The 27,366-nt window shown below is 37.1% G+C and overlaps 1 protein-coding gene across 6 annotated transcripts in view; it reads left to right on the forward strand.

Annotated features, from left to right (window-relative positions):
• The window catches only part of PTPRK (protein tyrosine phosphatase receptor type K), a 604,460-nt gene that overhangs the window by 303,921 nt on the left and 273,173 nt on the right, over positions 1 to 27,366 (forward strand). For all 6 annotated transcript variants that reach the window (XM_037844170.1, XM_037844174.1, XM_037844175.1 and 3 more), the window contains exon 6: positions 11,658 to 11,832. In XM_037844170.1, coding sequence (XP_037700098.1) covers positions 11,658 to 11,832 — 175 coding nt within the window. The remainder of the gene's footprint in view (positions 1 to 11,657; positions 11,833 to 27,366) is intronic.

The raw sequence follows: 27,366 nt of genomic DNA on the forward strand, positions 1-27,366 counted from the left end.
TGAGAAAGAGAGCAACCTGGGAGGTAGTGTTTGATGAAATCATTGAAGAAGACTCAAAGAATATACTGGACTTGAATAAGCAAAGACTAAGTGGGCATGGCTGTTACTGAAGATTAGAAAGGTGGAAAACAGCCTGTGTTTCTTATGTTGAAGTGGGATAGGTACATATAGAGAAGGATCTTTGAAGTGGAAGGTCCACACTGAGAGTAGAGATAAATATAGTTAATGGCAGACATCAAGTACTGAAGGGCTAGGATTGGACAGTGAAATCGGAAAATAGGTGAGGAGCAAAGGAGAGAGAGAAATTAAAGAAATAGCCTTTTTAAAATGCATTTTTATTGTGCACTTTAACATTTATACATAACAGTGATAACTTTCAAGGTACGATTTAACAAGTAGAGGACAAATTTCAAAGAATGTCATGGGACACAGTTCCACAACTTCAGCTGTTTCCATTTGATGATAGGGTTTTGAAAGTGGTTGTTTTGGAACTGGTAGCAGTTGACAGAATTTGGGAAGACATGAGAGTGAAATGATAAAGATGGCTTTCTAAATTCCCTTGAGGTTTATTTTTGAAGCCGGTCTCAGAGTTTGTTTTCTCGCTCTCCATCTTGACACTATTGTGTCTATTGGACCAATTTGCTTACCATTTTCCTCTATCTGCCTTCATAATTGCCATAAAAATTATTCTATAGAGGACCAAAACAAGAGGAGACATTTCAATTCCTTTTGGCTCTTTTTAGCCTTAATGAATGTTCACCTGGACAGTTTGAAGCTTGTGGCCAAATTAAACCCTTGAATGATCCTGGTATCACCGAGGAGGATTAATTTATGGTAAGGCTGATGGGGTCTTCAGCCCTGGCTTCTTCTATACCCACATTTTGGCTCACAGAATAAGAGTGGAGTCATGGAAGAGTGTAAACCATGCTTCTGTGCTTTCCTAAATTCTTGTAAGCCACTGAGACTGAAACTGACAGATGAGCACTAGTCTGTTATTTAATTCTAATTTTCTCTCTTCATTCTTAGTTTAAACAGCAGTGATTTTGCTGCATGTATGCTAGCTTGCAATTAATTTTGCTTCACCTGAAACCATGTTTTATTGGGTACCGAATAGCCATCACTCTCCTCATTCCCGTGTTTCCTTGGGACCTTGGTTTATTCTAGTTCACAGCATTATATATCTTCCTTCATGACTTCATATAAAAAATTCTTCTCAGAGGTCTCGAGGCAAAATTACTGACCATGTATCAAAGATTATAATGTTTATCTTTCACCCCCAGCATTTTGGGTATGATCGTATGTAAGGATGAGAACTCATAAATTTAATCATAATTAATTTTTTGGATTGTTAAAAATCCCTGAGGTCATTTCGGTTGGTTTTATGTGACTTTCTACCATAAAGAGTTCTTCAGTGCCTTAAAGATATAGTACGGTCTTTCCCTTCTTCATGATTTATAAAGTCTGAGTTTGATGTCCACAGAATACATGATTGATTATAAATGAATAATGAGCTGAATATTCTTTACCATTCTTCTCTATCTCTGGAGCATGACTGTAAAAGCCTGGCAATCATAGAGGCTCAAGGATTTCTTCTAATCGATATCAATAAATAACAATTTACTGCTCTTTCTCTACAAGCACTATGCACTCTTCTACTGTCTGTAGAGCTGCCATTCAGCATATTTCCCAGATGTGTCACATCTAGCACTTTACCACTGAGCTCCTATGATCAGGATTACAATGCAAGGGCTTTGGCAATGGGCTCGATTTCTTCCTTTTATGCAAAGCTGTCTCATATAAAGATCTAATATTTATAAAATTATTTTCTTGTAAAATAAAGTATAGATGTAGAAAACCATGCAAAAATAAAGGTACAACAATGAATTTTTGTAAGGTGAGCACCACACAGGTCAAGAAAGAGCCTGCCAGCCATTCCAGGGACTCCTTGCATAGACTTCATCCTGGTCTCCCTGCCCCTGCAAATACCCAGTATCATGAATTTTAGCTCTTGTGCATTTTTTTAAATAGTTGTAAAATTTTTTCCCACTCATATGCAAGTCCTTGCACACTATAGTTTAGTTTTGCCTATTTTTTAAAATATATGTCTTTTTTAGTCTCTCTTAATCTGTAGGTTTATCCTCCATCCCTTTCTTTTCCTCCTTATAGTTTATCTGTTGAACCACCTAGACTGTTTGACTTACAATTTCCTACAGTCTGCATTTGCTGATTGCATGCTGATGACCCTTCAGCTCGGCTTGTTCCTCTTTGCTATGTATTTCCTGACACTGACCACCGAATCCAGAGTCAAGTTTGATCCTTTGGCAACAGTATAAGTGACACTTGATATGACTGCAAGAGGCACAAAATGTCTCTTGTCTCTTTATTTGTGATCTTGGCAGCCATTGATGCTTAATGCTTACATTAATTCATGGAAGTTATGAACTATGATATTCTATTTTCATTATTTCTTTTATTATTATTTTTTTTAGTTGGTAAAGGAACAGATAATTTAAGCAACAGCTGGAAAGTAATAATTGGAAAGTAAAATTAGTCAAAGAATATGCAAGTTGCTCTAAAAAGACAACCACGGAGGGGCTGACCTCCCAGCACCACCAACTATTGTCAGCCGAGGGTCAATGAAAATGGCTGGTCTGAAACTTGTGACCATATTGTGCTTTAGCTGTCCCGGGAAATGTCATCGCCTTGTTCCCATACTACAGGTGACCATCACCATGTAGTAGTGGAAATCTGAAGCATGATTGAAAAAAAATTGAATTCATTTGAAAGTACAAAAATTTTAACTGATGAAATAGATCACTGGACTATTTCACATGCTGTCTAGTCAGTGTTCATGAAGCTCTTTCTGCTCAGGAACAGCTCATAGGAACAGTATTCCCTGAGTCCCTGCATATTAATAAACATTTATTTGTGTCCTTCATTCTCATCAGCTTTGAAGGATATAAAATTCTTAGTTCACACTTTTTGTGAGCAACTTACATTGCTTTTTTTTTCTGTTGTCAAAATATGATAATAATCTAGTTTTCTTTTCCATATGTCATGTACTTCTTCCCCCTACCCACAAGATATTCAAAGGATTTTTTTTTTTTTCCTGTTTCTTTAAACTCTTTAATTTTACCAGACTCTCTCTCACCAAGTCATTCTGGGTTGCTTTTTTTTTTTTAGGTATGTGATGTGTTCCTTCATTATCTGGCTTAAAATGTTTTCTTTTTTAATTTGCCCCCAAAAATTTTTTTTTAACTATAATTTGCAGTATATTTCTTTTCTCTTGCTTCTGTTTCTTCTTTAGGGATTCCTGTTGTCTCTCTGTTTTATCTTCTTTGTATGTTGTCATTATTGGTCACTTTCTCTCTAATTGTTTTTATTCTTATTTAATTTTTAATTTCTTTTTTTTTTCCACCTTCTGTTTTGCTTAAAGTATTATCTGTTGTGAGTGTATTTGCTCTAGTTAATCATAATTTCTAAAATGATATTTTCTTTCATTTCTAATTTTTCTTGAGACCTCATTTCTGAGTTTTTTAAAATTCAAATTTATATGGTACTTTCAAGTCATGATTCGTTTTCTTATTGTCTTTAGCTCATCTTGAAATAATAAGCTGTAGCTTTTATTTGTTTTGTGGGCGTGTTTTTCTGGCACACTTTCATTGATTTTAGGGATGTCCTGATTTTTTTTATCTCATAATAATTGTCAATGGAATTTGTCCTTGATACTTTTATGTTGTTTGCTTTTACATGCAGTAGGTTTTCTTGAAATTTTGGCTGTGGTGGGGTTTTAGGAAAACTTTCTTGACTTCACAGATTTTCCACTTCTGTTGGTTGATTTGTTTAAAAAATATGGCTGCTTGTTTTCTAGAATTTTTTTTACTCTCTTCCCTCTTCTGACCCTCACACTTGTCTGTACCTTTTCTTTTCTTACTCTTTCTTGTGATTCTATCTGTTTCATGTGGCAGTTAGGAAGATTGAAGAACTGTATTACTGTCACCAACCACCCAGATTCCCACAGATCTAATGGCTTAATTTCATTGGTCTCCTTGCTCTATTTAACTTCCCCTTTTACTATGAATAGTATAGTTTGAAAATAGTAAAATTGCATGTTTTATGTCCCTTGCTTTCTCCAGCGCATTTTGGAGCAAACAGCCAATCCTGTTTACTTCTGAGTTTGACTGAAATGTTCTAAGGGATCAACTACCCTGTCACCAAGAACCTCACCTCCCAGAGGTATTACGTAGGAGATTCCGATGGTGATACTTATAATAGCTCTATTACCACATCCTACCATGGGCTTATCATCTTCTCTTTAACACTGGAAATAGGGTTGTTAGTGCCTTTAAATCTAGTCAGATTAGAGGACCAATTCCAGAAAACCCAGACTAATTCAGAAAAACCCAAAGATAATTTTCCTCTGGAGACACTTCCAGTACACAGTCTTATTAGTCAGGTTTCAAAAACAAAGGAAGTAGCACCACTAGGGGATATATTTTAAGGAACTGGTGTACATGATCCTTAGTGCTAGCTAGGCAATTCAAAGTCTGTAGGGCAGATTCTTGGGAAGGGCAGGCTGGAATTCCCAGGCACAGGCTAGAGCTGCTATTCACTGGAGGAATTTCTTCTGCCTCAGTGAAACTTCCCCTCTGCTCCTAAGGCCTTACGACTGATTGAATGAGGTCCAGCCACATTATCTAGATAGTCTTCCTTATGGTCAACTGATTATGGACTTTAATCCCGTCTACAAAATGCATTCACAGCAAGGCCTTGGCTAGCGTTTGATTGAATAATTGGGTACTGTCATTGCCTAGCCAACTTAATATATCAAAAGACCGTCACAGTTTGTATTATTTGCTTAGATATTGTTTTGTTTATCTTGTTAACATTGCTATTATCAAGGTGTTTAATACTTTTGCAAGCTGCTATCTCACCCAATAGTCTCAACATCTCTGTTGGAAAAGTAGGCTAAAGATGATATGCTCAATTTTAGATGTAAAGGTAGAGATTTGAAAAGTAATGAGAAATTGTGAAGCTCTTCAGTGGCAGATTCAGGAGAAGTGAGGCATCCTTCTGGCCAGGGGTGGTTCTGTCTACTCACTCCCCCTCTGAGTGGCAGCTGATAACCAGTCATCTTCTCCTCAGCCTGAAAAGATACATATTCTTCTTTGGTTAGAATCGTTTTCTTGGTTAAATAGCTGACTTTATTTTTTTTTTTGTTGCACTTGATAAATGATTCCTGATTTTAGTAATTTGCCATCCCTAGCACACTTTTTACTCTGGTTTATCATGAAAAATATATAAATTGCTACCATTCGTTCCTTCTGCAGAAGTCAACCTAGATGATCTTACTGTTTGAAAGCCTTATCTTGAATTCTGCAAAGCTAGTAATTACTTTGAGATAGTACGATTATAGAGGACTTTGTTGTATTTGTGGTTTTCACTGATTTCAAGATTTCTGAATTAAGTTTGCATGCTTTTAAATAGATAGCAAAAGAAAGGCTATTTAAAATAATAAAGAAAAAGTGATCCTCTACAGGCTGTATGTGTACTGGCTGTTAAGAATGTAAGTGCTCACTTTTAGAAGATCTGAGTCTGAGACCATAGTATGAAATAGAGATGATGGGAATAACAAGCATGTTTTCATGCACTGGTTTGCAAATTCTGGGAGACAGAATATTTATGTGACTTTTTCACCGTTTTTGCCTTTTTTTTTTTTTTTTTTTGTCTCCCTTTCTTTCCAAATAAAATTGAACAATTATCTGTTGAATTCCTATTTGTATCAATTAGGATGCTTTCAATCTGAAAATAACGGAAATCAAATGTTTATCTCACATCAAAAAGTCCAGAGAGAAGGAATCTCTTGGAGTTATGAATGCTGTTTCTGAGACTCAGTCAAGAACCTGATTCTGTCTTTCTGCCTTGATGCACTATTCCCAGTGTGTTAGTTTTTCCCTCAGATTTGGCTCCCTTGTGGGCATCCCTCATGATGCTTCAAGCATCCTGTTGAGAACACGTAAAGGGGACTCTTCTGGTTTGCTAATGCTGTCATTAAGCAGAATACCAGAGATGGATTGGCTTTTATAAAAGGGGTCTATTTGGTTCCACAGTCACAGTCTTAAGTCCATAAAGTGTCCAAGATAAGGCATCAACAAAGGGTACCTTCACTGGAGAAAGGCCATTGGCATCAGGAAAATCTCTTTTAGCTGGAAGGAATGTGGCTGGCATCTGCTTGCTCCCAGGTTGTATTTCAAAATGGCATTCTCCAAAATGTTGCTCTTGGGGCGTTTTGTCCTCTGTTAGCTGCAGCTCCTCTTCAAAATGTCACTCTCAATTGCTTTTAGGTCCTTGTCTGTGAACTCCTTTATACAACTCCAGTGATCCAATTAACACCCACCCTGAATGGCGGGATAACGCCTCCATGAAAATTATCTGATCAGATGTTTCACTCACAGTTGATTGAGTCTCATCTCCATGGAAACACTCAAAGAATTCCAATCTAATCAACACAAATATGTCTGTTGCCACAAGGTTGTCTCAAAGATAGTAGCGTTTTGGTGGGCGTAATACATCCAAATTGGCACAGGGATCTTCTTTTTCGTTTCTCTTCTTAGAAGTGAAGAAATCTTTTCTAGAAAAGCTTTGACCAACCTACTTCCTGCTGTTTCTATTGGCCAGAATCAGGGCACGTGCCCGGTTTTAAACCTGTCACTGTTGATGGGAAGAGGAGCCCCATGATTGTCTTAGACCAGTGTGTCTCAAGCTGTAAGATTTCAGTGCATAACATAGGGATCTGGTTAAAATGCAGATTTTGATTCTGTAGGCCTGGAGTCATCTCTAGATTCTGCACTTTAACAAGCTGCCGGATGACACTGATACTTCTCGTCTGGGGACCACACTTTGAATAGCAAGGAGTATGCCCAAGAACTTGGGTTGAAATGGATGTTAAGCAATCAACCAATATTACCACTGCATCACTTATTCCAGGAATTGGACTTATTCTTGTGGGGAATATTCAGATAATACTGTTAATACAGCAGTGATAACACATTATGGGTTACTTGGTGTGTGACAAGCTATAGACACAAGTAAATATGAAAGTATGATAAGGGTTTGGAAATTTAAAAAAAAAAAAAGGAGCAGGAAAAAAGAAAATGAAAATTATGACTCTTTGAATCATGGAATTGTGAGACTCCTTTCTCAATACTTTTCAGAATTGGGTATGTTTGCAGTGAAGCAACCATATAAAAATAGAAGAACAGGGCAGAGAGCTCTGAACTGAAGAATGTAACAAAGGCAAAGTATGTAACTGCTTCATGAGAGAGAAATTTACCATTAATTCTTATTTCCTTCTTCACAGCTCTGCCCACTCTGCTAAAGTGATAGCTTGTCTTCAAGCAAAGACCTATTATTTTGGGTTTATAAAAGGAAAAGTTACCATTATTCTTGACTTCTTAAATGCGCGTGTTGTCAGTTGCTTTTAACTATAATGCATTAATGGGTGCTGAGTAAATAAAACAACTAGTAAAGCAGTTTATGTTTTCTCATTGGAACAATGTATTGAATAATGCTCAATATCAAATAATTCATTTGCCTGGACCTATGATAAAAAAAAAAAAAGCAGCTTTGGTTTAATTCAGAGGAAAGCTACCATATTTGTTTTATCACATTTGATTTTGAGTTTTAGTCCTAATTCCTGGCGGTATATCACATCTCTATTCTCTCTGAATCTTGATGTTATGATCTTTACACTGAAATGACCATCACAATAGGTTCACATGATAAAGCAATGATGAACTAAGATAATAACTATCTTAATATCAGGTATATGAAGGTACTTATTAAATGTTTATTGAAGATAAACAGGAATCTTATGACTATAATAATTTTTATTTTTAATTTCTTTCAAGACCCAAATAACACCTAAGTCTATTGTACCCATTTATTATTATATAAGCAGTGCGTATCTTATTTAAGCATACATTTTATGGTTAATGTCAGTATATTAATACACACAAATGTAAACATAATGTAATCTAATCAACTATGATTTCCTGGCAGGATGGCCTTGAACAGACCCCTCAACCTATTTGAGTTGTGGCATATTTACTTCCAAGATAAATAGTTTGGGATAAACGATCTCTAGATTTACTTGATTTTCTATATTATATAGTTTCCATTGTATTATTAATTTTAATTAATGATTATTAAATACTTTATTATATTGAGGATTTGCAAGATATTCTCTCTCAAGACATCAGTGAATTTAATTCATCTTAACAAAGTATTTGAGCACCCACTAAAAGAAGATCATAACTATTAGATTTATTGGAAGAAACAAATATCTCAAACCCTATCTTCAAGATGATTTCATGCTCCAGAGAGATGAAAGGGCATGTGTGGAATATATTAAGGTAGAAGAGATTTGAGATAGAAAAGCTAGTCAAGAAGTTTTTATGATTATCTTTGATGGTGTTTTTGAGGTGATGACTAGGACAAATACGGTGGGAATGGAAGGGAAAGAGTACATATAAACTGAAGGAATGTGAAATTGAGGCAGAGAGGGAGTCTGATTCCATAGTTCAAGTCACTGTGGGAGTTGACTAGGAATATCTAAGAGTTGCCGAACTCCAGGTTTGGCTAACAAAAAATTTTTGTAAGAACAAGTGACTAATTTCAGCAAAAGTCAGTGGCCTCAGAGTAGGTGCCAAGAAGCAGTGTAAATCCAATATTGGTGATGCATAAACAATGGAAAGTTAAAAGAATCCAGAATTCTTTTAGGCTAATGAAACCTTTGAATGGCTCATTCCAAAGGCAGGGGCAAGAAAATGAGTGTTCTCACTGACAATGCGGAGCACTGGAGTGCAAGGTAGAATCACATGGGCGGTTGTGAGTCTAGAGGAAACTCATAGCACAGGAAGTTGGAGGCTATAAGGTAGTCAGGGAGGATGCTTTGTATCACTGGGGCCCAGGTGAGTTTTGGGATCAAGGGCGATATTCACGGGAGTAAGGTGGAGAGGATAATTTGGCATGGTGGATGAATGTGACAGGAATGATAGTTGGGTATGCTGTGAATTCCAGAGGTTGAGAGTTTATTGAGTGGATAGTGGAAGAGTGGTCTGAAGATTAGGAACCAAGAGGATGTTAGCCCTCCCTGAAGGGACTTTAGGGTAGTAGGAGAAAATGTACTTTCCTTTGAGCGAAGTATGGTGAAAAGTGGTATTGTGAGAGGAAGGGCAATTAAGGTGAAAAGGTGGGATGATTATTGAGAGGGAAACATTAGTGGTACCCAGAATCTCTTCCCAAGAAGATTTTGGAAAGGCTTAGTGTTAGATGTGGGTGGGAGTGTGTGCACATGGCCAAGACAATTCCGAAGGCAGGGCAGACAGCAGGAATTGTGGTCTTGTAGAAGAGCTAAGAAATATAAATGGCAAAGAGAAAGATTGAGACAGTAATTGGAGGGACACCATTGAAGAAAATGAGATGAGAGTGTGTACAGGGGAAAGGAATGCTGAGCCGTGGGTCTGTCTTCTAATTACAAAGTTTGTATAGAATTGTTTTGCTAATTGGAAAAACTGGAGTCTGAGATTTGCATGTGTAATGGGTTTTTTTGTTTATATAATTTGAAGGGTAAGTGAATTTATGCTGATTTTGTGAATTTTTATGCTCAAGGGAATGAGGAGATCTTGGTGCAAAAATCATGGAATTGGTGGGTAAGGAATGAATGAACAAAACACTGAATGAATGAAAACGGTAAACTCATAACTAGGACTTATGTCTTAGGTATGTCTGCATGCATGCACATATGTGTGTATACTATGTAAATATGTATATATATATAATTTCAGAGAGGGCAAAGGGTGAATAAAAATAATGTATCTTAGGGCTTATATCTTTTTAAAATACAAAATATGTACTATTTAAAACATACAAAAAAGTATCAGAAACAATAAAGTCACCACTAGAATATACACTATCCCAATTTAATAGAAGTTAACATTTTACATTCTTTTGTTAAGGAATGCTCTTTTGAGATTTAAACATGCATCCGTGTAGTGAAAGTGAAACGAGGTAGCTGGTGAGTACTCTTTGTGAGAATGAACTGTTAAGTTTTCAGGAATTTTGAGAGCTGGTTACCATCAATTTGGTAATTTGAAATTAGCCATGGTGGCGTTATTTACAATACAGAAATTATTAAATGCTATAAATCAGCATTTTTATTTATTTATTTTTTTCATTGGAGAACTAGCTGTCCAACATTTACCAGCACACTACTGGTTCTAGTTCACTTAATTTGTATTGTGTTGAATGAATAAACCTCAGTTTATTCAGGAATATTTGCATCTTTCCCATCTTTAACTATTACAAGCAATGCTGAGTTGAACATTGTCACACGTATTTCCTTGATCAAATATGCAAAAGTGATTCAAATGTAGGAACCTACAAGTGGAATTGCTGGGTTCCTAAGGTTTGTGCATCTTCAACTTTACAGGATATTAACATATTTCCTAAAATGACTGTGACGCTTTACACTTTCACCAGTAATTTTAGGGCTTCTGTTTCACTTATCTGATAGTATGAACTGATGTCTCAATATTTTACTTAGTATTTCACTGACAAGAATTGAAGTTGAGGATCATGACCAATTCTTTCTCTCCATTGTAGCTTTTCTTTGCCCTTTGTGATGTCTTTGACATATCAAAGTATTAAAATTCAGGTTGAGGATCTCTTTTCATATTTATAGGACATACACATTTTCTCTTTTTATAGCCTGTCCATTTTTTGATAGGGTTGTTTGTCTTTTTTCTTATTGAACTGTAGATCTTTACATATCCTGGATATTTATCCTTGGGTGGTTATTTCCATTACAAATATCTTATCACTGTTTGTGGCTTATTTTTTCATTTTATTTATGATGCCTTTCAACATATAGAATATATAAATTGCATTTTAGTTTTGCATTCTTCAGTCATTTCCTTTAGGGTTTATGCTTATTAGTCTTGTGTGAGATGCCCTATACCATAAATATATTTTCCAATATTTCATTTTGAAAGTGGAAGGATATACTTTTATCATTTAGATTCTTTTGATTACTTCTTTGAAATGGTATAAATTGGCTGTCACTAATGCCAAAAAGATAGAAGATTGCAAAAGGTACAAATTTTTGTTTGGCTCTAAATTATTCATCCGCGTTTTACTGTCATTCTGTGGCAGGCACAGGCTACTCATTTGGACTACTAAGACACGTAGGGCATGGACTCATTCTCTTGGTGGGGGCAAACCTATTTTTAGTGGCTCAGTTTAGTGTAAGGACTAAGAAAAATATGTACCTTTACTCTGGGAGAAAGGGTGAAGTACAGGCAGGGAATCATTTGCTGATTGATTAACTCTGTTGTTAATATATTCTGGGCTAGTAGCAATTTTGTGGAAAACTGAGATGATTACCATGGCATCAGCCCTACATCTTTTAAAGAATGCCAATATTTACTCACATCCTATATCTGATCGAATGATAATGATAAAAATTTGTGAGTGTACATAGATGTTTTCCAGTAATTTAGCAGCAGAATAATTTATCACAGATATTGATTGTTAAGATGCTTTAGATTTATGGAAAGGTTAAGCACCTGTTTTTAAAGATTGGTTTCTGTTTGCAGAGACGAAATGGAGAAGATATACCAGTAGCCCAGACTAAGAACATCAATCACAGAAGATTTGCTGCTTCCTTTCGATTACAAGAAGTGACAAAAACTGACCAGGATTTGTATCGTTGTGTAACTCAGTCAGAACGAGGTTCTGGTGTGTCCAATTTTGCTCAACTTATTGTGAGAGGTAAAGTAAGATTATTTTCACTTCACGAAGTTATATGGCTTTTTTTTTTTTTTTAGAATGAAAGCAACTTTGTAGGTATTTGGAATGATTATTAAACTACAGTTTATGCTGCTATAAAATCCATATCATTATATAAAACTTCTGGTAATATCATGATAAAATTAAGAATGTAGTTGTAAAGTTTGTCAATCAATCTTCCAAGGAGTGTTTAGTGTTTTCTATTGAAGGAAATCTGTTTTAAAACGCTCTAAGTGGGTGAAATCTTATTCCATATTGTCATCATCTAGCTTGCATTTTAACTTGAGAATAGATCTTTCTGCTTAAAACTGTTCTGCAGATACTGTTTTTATCCCTCAAAGCATTATGATAATGAGGTCAAGGTCAAATGTTCTGTTCCCATGTAGACCTGTAAATTTTACCAGTATGAAAACCTAGTGGTGGCTGTGCCTGAATTCTGGCCTCCTGTAGAATTTTAGAAAATCAGTACTGTTAAGAAGCCCTCATTAATATTCTTGAAATCTAAAGTTTCTAGAGGAATTGTGATAGCTTATGACATATTCATGCATAGCTATAGTGAATTATTGGAAAAAAAAGTACAAGTGTATAATGTATAATATTTATTCAGCATTTACTGTGTCGCTATTATAGTCCAGGTACTTCTGTAGATTCTGGAGATACAATGGTCAATAAAATATAAAGTTCATGTCCACTAAACATTGAACTAGATTAGGCACATGATATACACAGAAACTTAAAATGTAGAATCAAGTCATGGTATATTCTATGAAGAAAAATAAAGTCAGAGAATGACAGGGATTGATATTTTATTTAAGATATTCTGGGAGGGCCTATTTTAGAAAGTGACAGTTGAGCTAAAACTGTAAAAAAAAAATTAGTAAGTTGGCCTTGTGAAAACTTAGAGGAAAAACAGCTCAGCTGAATAAGTTATCAAGCACCTATCAATACTCACACAAATGAAAATACTTGTAAACAGTATAAGCATCTTCGAGAAGTTTGGAAGACCCTAATAAAAATATCTAGCCTGGCCTGATATTAATCAGAGGTGTCAGGAAGCCCTTTGGGGATGAATCTTCTTTGAGGTAAGATCTGAAACTGAAAAGTTGCCCAGGAGAGGGGTGGCATTTGGGGCTGTAGGTAAGAGAAAGAAGAACCAACTGGCAGAGAACAGAGCTTGTGCCAAGGCCCAGAGGCTGGAGGGAAAATGTCAGTTATATCTATACCCGAGATTATGCAGTTTATAATGCTTGACATCAAATGTCGTTTACATACATTATTTTATTTTTAAGATTTACTTGATTTTAATACCTTAACCTTTGATACTTTTACAGAGAAGGAAATTGAAATTGAGACTATTTGATGATTCCCTGGAGACACAAAAACCTAATAATTGACTGAGCCAGAATTTAACCGAATGCCTCCCAATGCTGGGCTCATTATTTTCTTCTCTTCCATTATGAAATGATGCTATTGGTTTCCTGTGTGTTCTCGTCCTGGGGGACCCTGTAGCTCATCAAAGGAAGTTTACCTTTGTAAATTGGATGTGACTCTATTTGTAGTTAAACTTCTCTTGTGTCTCCAGACTCTGCTTGTATCACTTGCATAAGATCATAAAATCACAGCACCAATTTATTAACTAATGAGAAAAAATGATAGTATTTGACTCCAGTGTTCAGGCAGAGACGATTTATCATCTTTGGGTACATGCTTGCCTAGTCATCTCTTCTGAGTGCCATTCCAGCATCACTCTCACCTGAGCTACTACTTCTTTTTTTTTTTATTTTTTATTTTTTATTTTTTTTATTAAATTCAGTTTTTTTGAGATACAGTCACACACCATACAATCATCCATGGTATATACAATCAACTGTCCACAATATGATAACATAGTTATGCGTTCATCACCACAATCTATCTCTGAACATTTTCCTTACATCAGAAAGAACCAGAACAAGAATAAAAAACAAAAGTGAAAAAAGAACACCCAAATCATCCCCCCACCACCCCATTTGTCCTTTAGTTTTTATCCCCATTTTCCTACTCATCCATACACTAGATAAAGGGGGTGTGATCCACAAGGTCTTCACAATCACACTGTCACCCCTTGTAATCTACATTATTATATAATTGTCTTCAGGAGTCCAGACTGCTGGGTTGGAGTTTGGTAGTTTCAGGCATTTGCTTCTACCTATTCCAATACATTAAAACCTAAGAGGTGTTATCTATATAGTGCATAGGAATGTCCACCAGAGTGACCTCTCGACTCCATTTGGAATCTATCAGCCACTGAAACTATTTCGTCTCATTTTGCATCCCCCTTTTGGTCAAGAAGATACTCTCAGTCCCACGATGCCGGGTCCAGATTCATCCCTGGGAGTCATATTCTGCATTGCCAGGGAGATTTACATCCCTGGGAGTCTGGTTCCACGTAGAGGGGAGGGCAGTGAGTTCACCTGTTGAGGTGGCTCAGTTAGAGAGAGGGCCACATCTGAGCAACAAAGAGGTACTCAGGGGGAGACTCTTAGGCACAATTATATGCAAGTTTAGCCTCTCCTTTGCAGTAACGAGCTTCATAAGGGCATGTCCCATGATCGAGGGCTCAGCACATCAAACTGCCAGTCCCAATGCTTGTGACAACATCAACACCAGTCCAGGTGAGGATGTCCAACACATCCGCACCTTCCCCCAGATCCTCGGGGCTGGGGAGGGGGAGGCTATAAATATATTTTTTATTATCTGCCCAAATTACTCTGGGATGTGTCACTATTTCACTCCAGCCTATACTAACCTACTGTATCTCACTTCCTATTCAAAGTTCCATGCAATTGTGGTATTTGAACAAATCGACTGTAGAGTTGTACCATTTAGAAAATTTAGATGCTGTACCAAATAGATATCTCTTCCCTTGGTCTCATATGGAAGTTGAAGTTTTAAAACACAGTCAGTTTCGACCTTTACCCTTTGGCCTGGCTTGCTGTGGTCTTAACTGGACCTGCTTCATTCATATCACTAATTGAAGTCTGGGCTCTTTTTCAGCTTTTTTTTTTTTTTTAAACAGTGGCTGTATGCACTAATGCACTAATACTGACATTCATATCTGCCGAGCTCTAGCTCTGAGTTTCAGGTGTCCCAGAGACACGCATTGTTCCAGAGACCAATCAGGTTATACGCTAAGGGATCACCTGAGCTACTTCTGAAAGGCTAAAGGTATCCTTGAGTGTGCCCCTGTGTGATGGATGTGCCATGGATAGTGGGAAGGTGGGTGTGCTGTTGCATCATTGTGCTCACTGTTCTGTCGAGGTACCGTATGTGCATTCCCAGCATGTAGCAGCTGAAGGAGATGGAGCCTTTCAATAGTGGAGAGAGAGAGAGAGAAGGGTCCTGTGAGGTATTTATTCAACAGGTTGTAGAAGACAGCTTTTATCCTGGTGCTCTTTTTGTAGATAGAACCCATCTCTGGGTACAGCTGTTTTATGCCTGTTTATTTTAAAAGATAATTCTTTTGTCATTACTAGATCTCCCTTTTTTAGCTTATTTGACAAATAGATCTTACTGTTGTATCAAAATCTGGTTTTTGCTAACTGGAGATAGCCACATTATGTAATTCTAGGAGCATGACTCATGAAATAAGTAATTATTTCCACTACAATTGATAAAAGGAAAATCCTCAAAATTCATAGAAATTTTGGCTTTAGTTCTCTCCATTTTCTTTTTGTTTTCTTTTTTTTTTGCTAAGTGAGGATTACCATTTAATATATTTATATTGGATTAGAATGTGATGATATTTTCAATGTGTTATCCAGAGTCTGCTAACATTTTAGCAATATATTTTGGTAGATTGGCAGTTTTGCTTTTCTTTTCGATATATTTTGGGTTGTTCTGTATCTAATACTTCTAGAGAATACTTTGCTTGCTGTTTTATTTGAAAACCAATATAGAGGAATATATTTTCTTATTTGTCCAGGTAACCACCAAATATTGTTAACCAAAAAACATACCCTTGGGAGTCAGCTGTCTCTAGTTGAAACAGGGCTGAAAATTAAGTATGGTGACAGGTCCTATCTCTCATTGGCACTTTTAAAGCTGACATCCTGTTACATGGATACAAAAGATGGTAATTTTAAAGGAAATTTTTGGGCCAGAGATATGAATGGTCTTTAATAGGAGCTGGCGTGGTATTGCCTGTTGTCAAAGATGACCGAAGGGTAAGAGTTTATTAGTGCATTTTCTCCTAAACTGAAAGTGACAGGGCATGCTTAAGGCTTTTTTGTTGCTGTTTGTTAACAAATGAAAATTTCACTGCAAAATTCTCATGCTGAAGAGTATTGATCTATGTGTTCCCACAGGCAGAAGAAGAAATGAAAAGTATAGTGCAACACAATTTACTTTGTCATGACTTGAGCATTGCTTCCAGATCATTTTGAGTAATGATAATTTCTTCCGTTGTGGAAACCAATCTTTATTGACACAGAAGTTTTGACAGAGATGAGATAAAGAGCAAAAGCTTTTGCTCAGCAAATGTTCCTAATAAAATTGAGGTGTAAAAGATGCAATACACATGGAACTTTGAATAGGCAGTGAGATACGGTAGGTTAGTATAGGCTGGAGTGAAATAGTGACACATCCCAGAGTAATTTGGGCAGATAATAAAAAATATATTTATAACCTCCCCCTTCCCAGCCCCGAGGATCTGGGGGAAGGTGCAGATGTGTTGGACTTCCTCACCTGGACTGGTGTTGATGTTGTCACAAACATTGGGACTGGCAGTTTGATGTGCTGAGCCCTCAATCATGGGACATGCCCTTATGAAGCTTGTTACTGCAAAGGAGAGGCTAAGCTTGCATATAATTGTGCCTAAGAGTCTCCCCCTGAGTACCTCTTTGTTGCTCAGATGTGGCCCTCTCTCTCTCTAACTGAGCCATCTCGACAGGTGAACTCACTGCCCTCCCCTCTACGTGGAACCCGACTCCTAGGGGTGTAAATCTCCCTGGCAACGCAGAATATGACCCCCCGGGGATGAATGTGGACCCAGCATCGTGGGACTGAGAATATCTTCTTGACCAAAAGGGGGATGCAAAATGAGATGAAATAGTTTCAGTGTCTGAGAGATTTCAAATGGAGTCGAGAGATCACTCTGGTGGACATTCTTATGCACTATATAGATAACACCTCTTAGGTTTTAATGTATTGGAATAGCTAGAAGTAAATACCTGAAACTACCAAGCTCCAACCCAGCAGTCTGGACTCCTGAAGACAATTATATAATAATGTAGATTACAAGGGGTGACAGTGTGATTGTGAAGACCTTGTGGATCACACCCCCTTTGTCTAGTGTATGGATGAGTAGAAAAATGGGGATAAAAACTAAAGGACAAATGGGGTGGGATGGGGGGAAGGATTTGGGTGTTCTTTTTTCGCTTCTATTTTTTTTTTCTTGTTCTGGTTCTTTCTGATGTAAGGAAAATGTTCAGAGATAGATTGTGGTGATGAATGCATAACTATGTTATCATACTGTGGACAGTGGACTGTATATCATGGATGATTGTATGGTGTGCAAATGTATTCCAATAAAACTGAATTTAATAAAAAAAAAAAAAAGATGCAATACAGGTTGAAGTGCCGTGCACAAACTTTGGTGTGAAACCACTAACTTCATACTTTATGTTATAGATTGGTTTGCTCATTCTCTGCCTCAGTTGCAGTCTTTTCTTTACAAGGAGTCTGATCCAATCACATCTCTGACCAGTCTGATTCACAGTAAGCTTCTGTAAAATACTCTGATTGCCACAACTGGCTCAATTTCTATCTCAGCTGTTAGGGTGGTTTTTCTACCTATCATATTTATCTGTTTAACTCCAATTACATTTTAAGTTCTTTAATTGGGAAGCACAGTTTTTGTTTGTTTTTGTTGTTTGTTTGTTTGTTTTGTGAATTTTAGTGCCAATCATTAGCCCTTATCAAAATGCTATGGACACAAAAAGCATTCAGTTAATACTTTTTTATTTATTCCAAATGACTAACTGTGACCTCTAGCTGCACATTGGGGTGAATTTCATCCCATTTACCCAGGCTTATTCAGAGTAGGTGGCCCTGTAAAACAAATTTTGGTGTTCAAAGTCATCAGGAATATGGAATGAAGTCAATACTTTTCTTTGTAAGACAACACAAACTGGCGTAACTGGAAAGTGCAGAGATAGGTTTCAGAATTGATCCATCTAGTCATCAAGAACCCAGGTTCTTTCCACCTTTTCCCTTCTCAGTGCATAGTTTTGGCTTCCATTCTAAGCTAGGCTCTCCTTTTGGCTATAAGATAGCAACCTGGACACGTACTTCCTTGGTAAATCCAGCTGGCAGATGGTAAGCTGTTACTGGTTGTTGAACAACTGAATCCCTTTGCGTAGAACCAGTTTAGCCACTATATATGTAAAGAAAGAAAGAAGTAAAAACTAACACTAGGTTTGCATCTGAATGATTATACAGCTGCTGATTTTCTTAATTTCAATTAGCAGCACTGAAAGAGGAAAATCTAGGGTGGAGTAGGGGTGGGAGCATGGCATACAAAATGAAATGTCTGGTGTAAGTTTGGAGCTTTGGGTCTGGAAGTCAGGAGGAGATTAGCTGAGTTTGGGCAGTGTGCTATTCAGGTACGCTAGTGGAAGCACCTTGCGTGGATAAACACCCGGGTAATAGTAGCATAGGTGGGGTAGATTAGACAGAAGAGACTGAGAACAGCTAGAGGGTAGATCTGCTACTTTCTTCATGGATTCTTCCTTTATTACCCGGCTGAAAGGTCTAACTCTCCCATTTTCAAGTGGCATTTTGTAATGCTAATACAGAGTTTTCAGATGCTGCTTGTGCATAATTATTTGTAGTATTTATCCCATCAGAGCCTGTCTGGGTTGTCTTTGTTTACTAGAGCCCCCAGCACACTCTTTACATAAAGGCACTGAATACTTTTCTAAATATTAATAAATAAAATTGTTTAATTGAAGTCAGAGCTGTGGGGTTGACTGCAGAAGATGTAGGAAATAGATGGTGGATCAGATACCTCCTTTCACCTACAGATGGAGTGAAGATTGCTGGCACAGAGGAAGAATTAGAAATTATTTGGAAAAGATGATGGCAACTTTTCATAGTGTTTGTACCAATATCTTTCCTTTCTCAAATGAAATAGTAAAGGTGATTTTCACTAAGTTTTAGCATGAGATATTTCATTTTACTTGAAAAGTAATCATGATTTGACCAATATATTGTATTCTAATCTTTTTTTAAATGCCAGTTAAAAATGATGTTTGCATATATCATTAAGAGCGAGGACATACGGAAAAGGAAAAACATGACATGCTTTACTAATACTTTTGCTAGTAGGTGGTTAAAAGCAATGGAATTTCTGCCTCGAGTCTTTCAACAGTCAGTTTAGTGCACACAGCATTGATTTTTAACTGGTTTCCATAGCACAGCAGTCAGACTTATGAATTCATAAAAAAGATCCTTTTTTCTAAATAGTAACCTAAAGTTCTCTTTTCTTGGCTTCTATTATGGAAAACTAGTCAACTTGATAGCAAGTTTAGAATCAGATGGAAGAGTGCAATTTAAACATCTGTGTTTTATAAAATCTGAAATAAAATGAAAATCTAAAAACATGTGGATAAAACCCACATACCAATTTTCCCCAGTTGGCCTACAGGTTAGGAAGGCACATGCAATCAGTGGATACCAAGTGTTTCAAATTTGGAGTTGATTCCAGGTGTCTCAAATTTTAAATTTTAAATTTTACTTTGCTACCCTTGAGTACGAGGAAAGAAACATTTGCAGTCTCCTCTCATTCCTAGTAGCTACTTGTCATTCAGGTGATTCGATGTTCAAGATGTCTGGTACATTTTTAAACTCTAAATGAGCAAAAGAATACTAGATGTCCTTATTTCAGATAGTACACTATGATGCACCCAGAAACTGGATCCTGACAGTTGTTCATATAATTGGTTTAGGAAAACATGTTCAAAGTTGCAAAGCATTAAAAATAAGTGTAATATCTGTGTTTTTTTCAAAGTGGTAGGGAAAGGATGGTTTTTAAATTTAATATTAACTTTGACTAGGACTCATTCTTATTACTAAAACTCTGTTCTATCCATTTTTTTTTTTACCCCATCATCCCAAATACTTTCCTTATTAATTTTCCCTTCCCTGAGTTTCCTTATAGCTGCTCCACTAAAATGGTAGAATATAGCACTTGTTTTTGCTTGAATGGTTATTTTCATTTTATTTATTTTCTCTTAGTTTGTTTTAAAAATAAAAATTGCAAGAATTCTTTCCCAAAGGATTCTTAGTTGTATTTCCATAGATATTGCCACATTTATACCTCAAAATAATGTTTAGCAATTGAATTCGTGGTCACTGTCTATGGAGTGACTCTTTAAGGTGTTTGTTTTGTTGGAACTTGCTTTTTAAGAATTTTAGGAGGGTCAAGGAGGAAGCAGGGTCGTTTGCATAGCAAATGATTCTTCCTGCTGAACTTTGAGGAATTTGATTCTAGAGAACAGAAAGCGGGTAATATACTCTTGTCCTCATTCTCTCAATTCTGTTCTCTTGGAATTTGTGATAAAAGTAATTTGGATCCACTTGTACCAAAGGACTTATACCTACTTCACAGACTAAAATTGTCTTTGTAATTTATATTTGCCTCCATTCTCACCATTTTTATTTCCCTTATCCCAAACCAAAAAGGAAACAAAGAAGTCAGTTTGAAGTAAGATTTTTTTTTTTAGTCTCTCTGGGTTCCTGTGCAACGTTTTTGGAAAATCAACTGGCAGCCTTTATTGAGTACTTGAAGTGGTAGTAAGTCCCACTAAACAGCAGAGAATCAGCAGACATAGTCTCAGCCTGCAAGCAATTTATAATTTAATGAATTCTATAGGGAAATGTGGAATTATTGACTATCTTGGCAGAGAGTTTTTTTAAACATAATTTTATTGAGATATATTCATATACCATACAATCCATCCAAAGTATACAATCAGTGGTTCATAGTATCGTCACATATTTGTGTAGTTGTCACCATGATCATTTTTAGAACATTTGCATTTCTCCAGAAATAGAAATGAAAAGAAAAAAGAAGACCCCAAACATTCCATATCCTTTACCCCTCCCTCTTATTGACCACTCGTGTTGCACTCTACCCAACTTTAAGACTTACAATAGAGGTAGGTTAACTAAGACAGTGTGGTATTGTCAGAGATAGATATATAGAACAAAATATCCAGAAGCAGATCCATAAAAACATAGGCAAGTGACTTCCCAGCCTCCCTTTGGCTATATTGTTATATAATCATTATCAAAATCAAGGCTACTGGATTACAGTTCAACAACTTCAGGTATTTCCTTCTGGCTATTTGAAAAACTCGAAACTAAAAAGAGGTATCTATATAATGAGTCAGCATTGGCAGTCATTTGTTAAATCCAAATTTCTCAGTTATATGTTCTCCCTCTCATTTGATCTTTTAATACAGTTTTATTGTGATATATTTTCATACCCTACAGTCATCTACAGTGTATAATCAGTTATTCACAGTACCATCATATTGTTGCATATTCATCACCAGAATCAATTTTTGAACATTTTCCTTACTCAAAAAAATAAAAAATAAAAATAAAAGGAAAAAGAAAAAGAAACACTTAAAACATTCCACCCCCCATCCTACCCTGTTTTTCATTTAATTTTTGTCTCCATTTTTCTACTCATTTGTCCATACACTGTATAAAGGGACTATGAGTCACCATGTTTTTGCAATCACACAGCCACACCATCTAAGCTGTATAGTTATGCAATCATCTTCAAGAATCAAGACCAGCAGGTTGCAGTTCAACAGCTTCAGGTATTTCCCTCTAGCCATTCTAACACACTAAAAACTGAAAATGGAGATCTATATAGCACATAAGAATAACATCCAGAGTGACTTCTCATTTCCATTTGAAATCTCTCAGCCACTGAAACCTCTCTTCTCCCTTTTGGTCAAGAAGATTTTCTCAGTCCCACAATGTCAGGCAAGTCTAGGCTCATCCTTGGGAGTCATGTCCCACATTGCCGGGGGCATTTACACCTCTGGGAGTCATGTCCCACGTAGGGGAGAGGGCAGCGACTTTACCTGCCGAGTAGGCATAAAGAGAAGCAGGCCACATCTGAGTAACAAAGAGGTTCTCTGGGGGAGACTCTAAGGCACAGTTATAAGGAGGCTTAGCCTCTCCCTTACAGTAACAAGCCTCATAAAGGAAAGCCCCCAGATCGAGGGCTTGGCCTACGAAATTGGTAGTCCTCAATCTTTGTGAGAATATCAGTAATAACCCAGGTGAGGAAGTCCAACATTTCCACATTTTTCCCCAGTTCCTCAGGGGTGGCCCACAAATACATTTTTATTTACATCAGTTGATGTACCCTTAGGCCACCTCCATCCATTGCAAATTGTGAATACTGCCGCCATAAACACTGGTATGCAAATATCCATTCATGTCCTGGCTCTCAGATCTTCCAAGTATATACCCAATAATGAGGTTGCAGGACCTTATGTCACCCACATACTTAGCTTCTTGTGGAACCACCACACTGTCTTCCAGATAGGCTACACCATTCTACTTCCCCACCAACAGTGAATAGGTACATCCCTCTTTCCATGTTTCCTCCAGCCCTTGTATCTCTACTTTTTCCCTGCAATTTTATAGAGATATATTCACATACCATACAATCATCCATGGTGTACAATCTGTTGTTCATAGTATCATTATGTAGTTGTGCATTCATCACCACAATCAGCACCTGAACATATTAATTACTTAAAAAAAGAATAAAAAAAAGATAAAAGAAAATACAGCAATAAGGTCAGACAAACAGCACCACAACCAAGAATCCCATACCCCTCCCTTACATCTCCTTCTCATAGACATTTAGCTTTGGTATACTTTGGCAGAGACTTTTGACTTAGATTTTGGTCATAGTTTTTAATTCTGAATGGAAAAAACAAGATTCTCTAACAAATGATAAATACCCTACCAAAGCAGATATTCCATGAAAACCCTTTATTAAGTAATAATTTGGTAAATAATATTAATACTATGAGCGCATTATAGAATGTTAATTAAACAGAAACTCTATAGCTCACAGATTGAATTCACTCAGTGAGAACATGATGGTGATATAAGTGTTGTGGTGGGACATTACTTCGTTAGTTATAGTTCTTGAGTCTCTCCCACTTTCCCTACTGCTTAAATCTTCTCTTCAAAAGAGTCATTGCCAGCATATGACTGACATGAGAGTTTCAATATTTAGCTTTTTCCCTGTAGCATAAATTTGTCACTTAAATATTCATATCTTTAAAAAATCTAACTAATACATAATTTCTTTACTAGTAAAATGTGATCAGTAACCTGATTATTACTAAGAGTATGAAGAAGGTGATACGTAGAAAACAGAAAGCACCCATTAAATGTTAGGTAGGAATCTTCCAAAGAAAGCAGAGATGATTCGTACTTTTTTATTGTGAATAAATCAGTTAAAACCAACTTGTTTAGCCTGATCATATCATTGCAAAAAGCTCTTTACTTTTTCCATCTGTGCTACTGTAAATGGTGTTATTCCCTCTTCTGAGAAACATTTGGTCTAGTAAGAATTAAAAACAAGCATAAGGTGAATACGAATAAGAACAAATAAGCATTTTTATTTGGTTAGATGTCAGAGTGGATTGTGTTCAGTTCTTAGATATTAGTTTTTAGAAAAAAAAGGAAATGTTGGAACATTTTAGTGTTAAAAGTTTTTGAGGATTTGGGGATTGAGAACTGGACAGAGATTAAATAATTATGGTAAAATATATGGTAACTTTCCTCAGCGCTAGACCTTTATCTTTTCTGATATTATTTTTTAGAGAAATCGTGCCTCATAGATCTGTTCTCATCTCTTACAAGATATAGGATGGTTGTTTTTTAACTGTATGGTATAATTTGGAAGATAACTTCCTTTTGCTCTCTGGTTTCTGCTTTCTGAGCCCTAAACTGGGAAAATATTTTGTTGCTTTTCTGCAGTGTTGTGTGATTTGGAATGATACACCTGCATGATGACAGAGAATCTGCCATTGTGTTAAAACAAACAAACAAATAACAAATGAATACCTGTAGTCTTGTCAGGAAGAAATCTTATCCATGTGGTTATTTAAAGCAAACTGATTGCATTCAGCATTTTCTTTTGTTTTTGTGTACATACGTATAGTACCGGGTACTTTTGCTACCTCATGGAGTCATTCACTGTTACCCCCTCCAATGGCTTCCTTCTACGTGGAGGAAAAACACACACACACACACAAATACACACACACACCAAAAAAAACCCAAACTCTGTCCTTTCATGGTCCATCTGTCTTTAAATGAAACATTCTGTACTGAGTTGGATGTATTATGTCCCCCAAACACCATGTTCTTTGATGCAATCTTGTGGAGCAGATGTATTCGTGTTGATTAGGTTGGACTCCTTTGACTGAGTGTTTCCATGGAGATGTGACTCAATCAATTGTGGGCAAGACCTTTGATTGGATAATTTCCATGGAGGTATTATCCCACCCATTCAGGGTGGGTCTTAATTAAATCATGGGAGCCGTATGAAAGAGCTGACAAACAGAAGGAACTCAGAGCAGCTTAGAGAGACATTTTGAAGATGGCTGTTGAAAGCTGACCCTGACATTTTGGAGAACTCATTTTGAAATGAGCAGACGCCAGCCATGTGCCTTCCCAGCTAACAGAGGTTTTCTGGATGCCAGTGGCCTTTCTCCAGTGAAGGTACCCTATTGTTGATGCCTTACCTTGGACACTTTATGGCCATAAGAGTGCAACTCTGTAACCAAATAAACCCCCTTTATAAAGGCAAATCCATTTCTGGTGTTTTGCAAAACAGCAGCATTAGCAAACCAAAACACATTCCCTAGCTAACACTCCCAAATTTGTTTCCTATACTAACTTGTTTCCTTAATCCACAGGAGGCATACCAACTTCCCCAAGCATTCTCGTGCATTTGGGCCTTTACACTTTACCCTTCCTGTTCTCTCCGTCTGCACTTGCTTTTTCAAATATACACGTGCTTTCACATTTTTATTTCCTTCAGGTTTCTGCTCAATTCTTTTTTTTTCTAAACAACAAAAGGCCAAATGATGGTTACTTTCTAGTGCAGAAGAGAATCCGTTGATTTTTGTTGTACAAAGTTATTTAGCTCTGCTTTTTCAAAGAATCTTTATGCAATGCCTCTTATTAGTAAGTATGTGCAGAACAAATGTGCAAGACATTACTCTCAAAGATTTTTGTACTGTTGAATGAGAAACAGCAAATAGAAATATGTATGTTAATTGGCTGCTTTCTTCACTCCTCTTTTTGTTGCATAGCCTTTGAGCACCCAGCACTTTCCTTCAACTTCACTGCCACTGCTTTCACCCATGTCTCTTTCCTAAACTTCTATAAAACGTCTCACACCTGGTCTCCCCACCTCAGAACGTGCCTCCTACAAATCAGTCTTCACACAGCTGCCAGAGTGTGGTCTCACACAGCGTATATCCAAGGATGCTCTCCTTGTCCCTGAAGATTTCCCGTTTGTTCTAGTTTGCTAATGCTGCAGGAATGCAAAACACCAGAGATGGATTGGCTTTTATAAAAAGGGGGTTTATTTGGCTACACAGTTACAGTGTTAAGGCCATAAAGTGTCCAAGGTAACACATCAGTAATCGGGTACCTTCACTGGAGGATGGCCAATGGCATCCGGAAAACCTCTGTTAGCTGGGAAGGCACGTGGCTGGTATCTGCTCCAAAGTTCTGGTTTCAAAATGGCTTTCTCCCAGGACGTTCCTCTCTAGCAAGCTTGCCCCTCTTCAAAATGTCACTCACAGCTGCACTGAGTTCCTTCTCTTTGAGTCAGCTCATTTATTTGGCTCCACTGATCAAGGCCCACCCTGAATGGGTGGGGCCATGCCTCCATGGAAATATCTCATCAGTTATCATCTGCAGTTGGGTGGGGTGCATCTCCATGCAAACAACCTAATCCAAATGTTCCAACTTAATCCCCACTATTGTGTCTGCCCCACAAGATTGCATCAAAGAGTATGGCTTTTTCTGGGGAACATAATACATTCAAACCGGCACACCATTCTTATAGTGTAAATTCCAGCTGTGTCATCACAGTCAACAAAGCCCTTCAATCTGGACTCTGCCCACCTTTCCAAACTCTCAGGGGACTCTTGCCAAACTCTAGCGACACTGGTTTTCTTTCCTTCACTTGAACACTCCGTGCTCTTCTCCACCTCAGAGCCTTCCATGCCCCTACTCTAGTCTTCAAAATATAACTGCACTCCTGACATCTGCCTCCTCCGCTAGATTGACAAAATCAAGGATGATTCCCTTTTGCTAGTTATGATTGTGTTCTTATAGCCATGACTGCAACCAAAGCTCAGCAGATATAATCAAATATTTGTGGTCAAAGAAACAAGTATGGTGTGGTTTGTAAAGTGCAGGATGAACAGTGGGGGCACAGGGGCGCTGCCTCAGTGCATTCTTGGCTGATCAGGGAATGAATGCACTTACCCGGCCGCTGACAGATGGGTAGAATTAGAATAGTTGAAGATGAGGAAAAGGCATTTCAAACAGAGGGAATGGCATGAAAAAACACTGTGATCTAATATTAGTGTTAAATATTGATTAAACCACAGTGTATCCCAGGGAAGAAATCTGAGATGAGTCTAGAGGTTAAATCTGAGGCTATACTTTGGAGGAAGTTGAATGCCAGACCAAGAAATGTAAATTTATTATGCCATTTGATTTGGGAATCTTTGGAAGTCTTGGAGTAGGTTGTTCAGAAGTTTATATGTGTGTCAGGAAACTGGGATTGGAGATGGATTGGAAGATGGAGAGTTTGCAGGAAGTAAGATTAGGGGCTTGGAAAATTACGTAAGCTTGGGTGGTGAGGTGTAATTGGGGGGGGGGTTGTGGTGTAAAGAGTGGATCAGGGGTGAGAGATTTTGGCAGAAATATTGGTAGAACATTGTAGAATGACAGAAAGAGTCAAAGGACACTTCTAGGTTTTCATTCTGTGATACCAGGAGAAATATGGTGTTATGGAGGGAAATTAGGATGACTTGTAGAATTTATTTGGGAGCATAGATGGTATTTTCAATTGTAACTTTGGGATTGTTGTGCTAAGGAGACATCCAGGTTTGGAGACTTTAGGCATGTGGAAAAGGCTTGGACTAATTATAGGGTATTAAAACAAAAGATTAATTAAACAGTAGGTTCTTAGTGCATAGAAATTCTTTGTATTTCCTAAGTTTCCATTTCATGGCTTGTAGCCAATATCATTAGAATTTTTCATGTTGTTAAAAGCAGATGTATTCAATTGTACACTTAAAATGGTTAAAATGGGAACTTTTATGTTATAATATATTATCACAATAAACATTTTAATGAAAGATGTATTCAATTAAATGCAAAATTTAGAAAGAGAAC

The sequence above is a fragment of the Choloepus didactylus genome, chromosome 7, assembly GCF_015220235.1.
Source record: "Choloepus didactylus isolate mChoDid1 chromosome 7, mChoDid1.pri, whole genome shotgun sequence".
Classification (NCBI taxonomy): domain Eukaryota; kingdom Metazoa; phylum Chordata; class Mammalia; order Pilosa; family Megalonychidae; genus Choloepus; species Choloepus didactylus.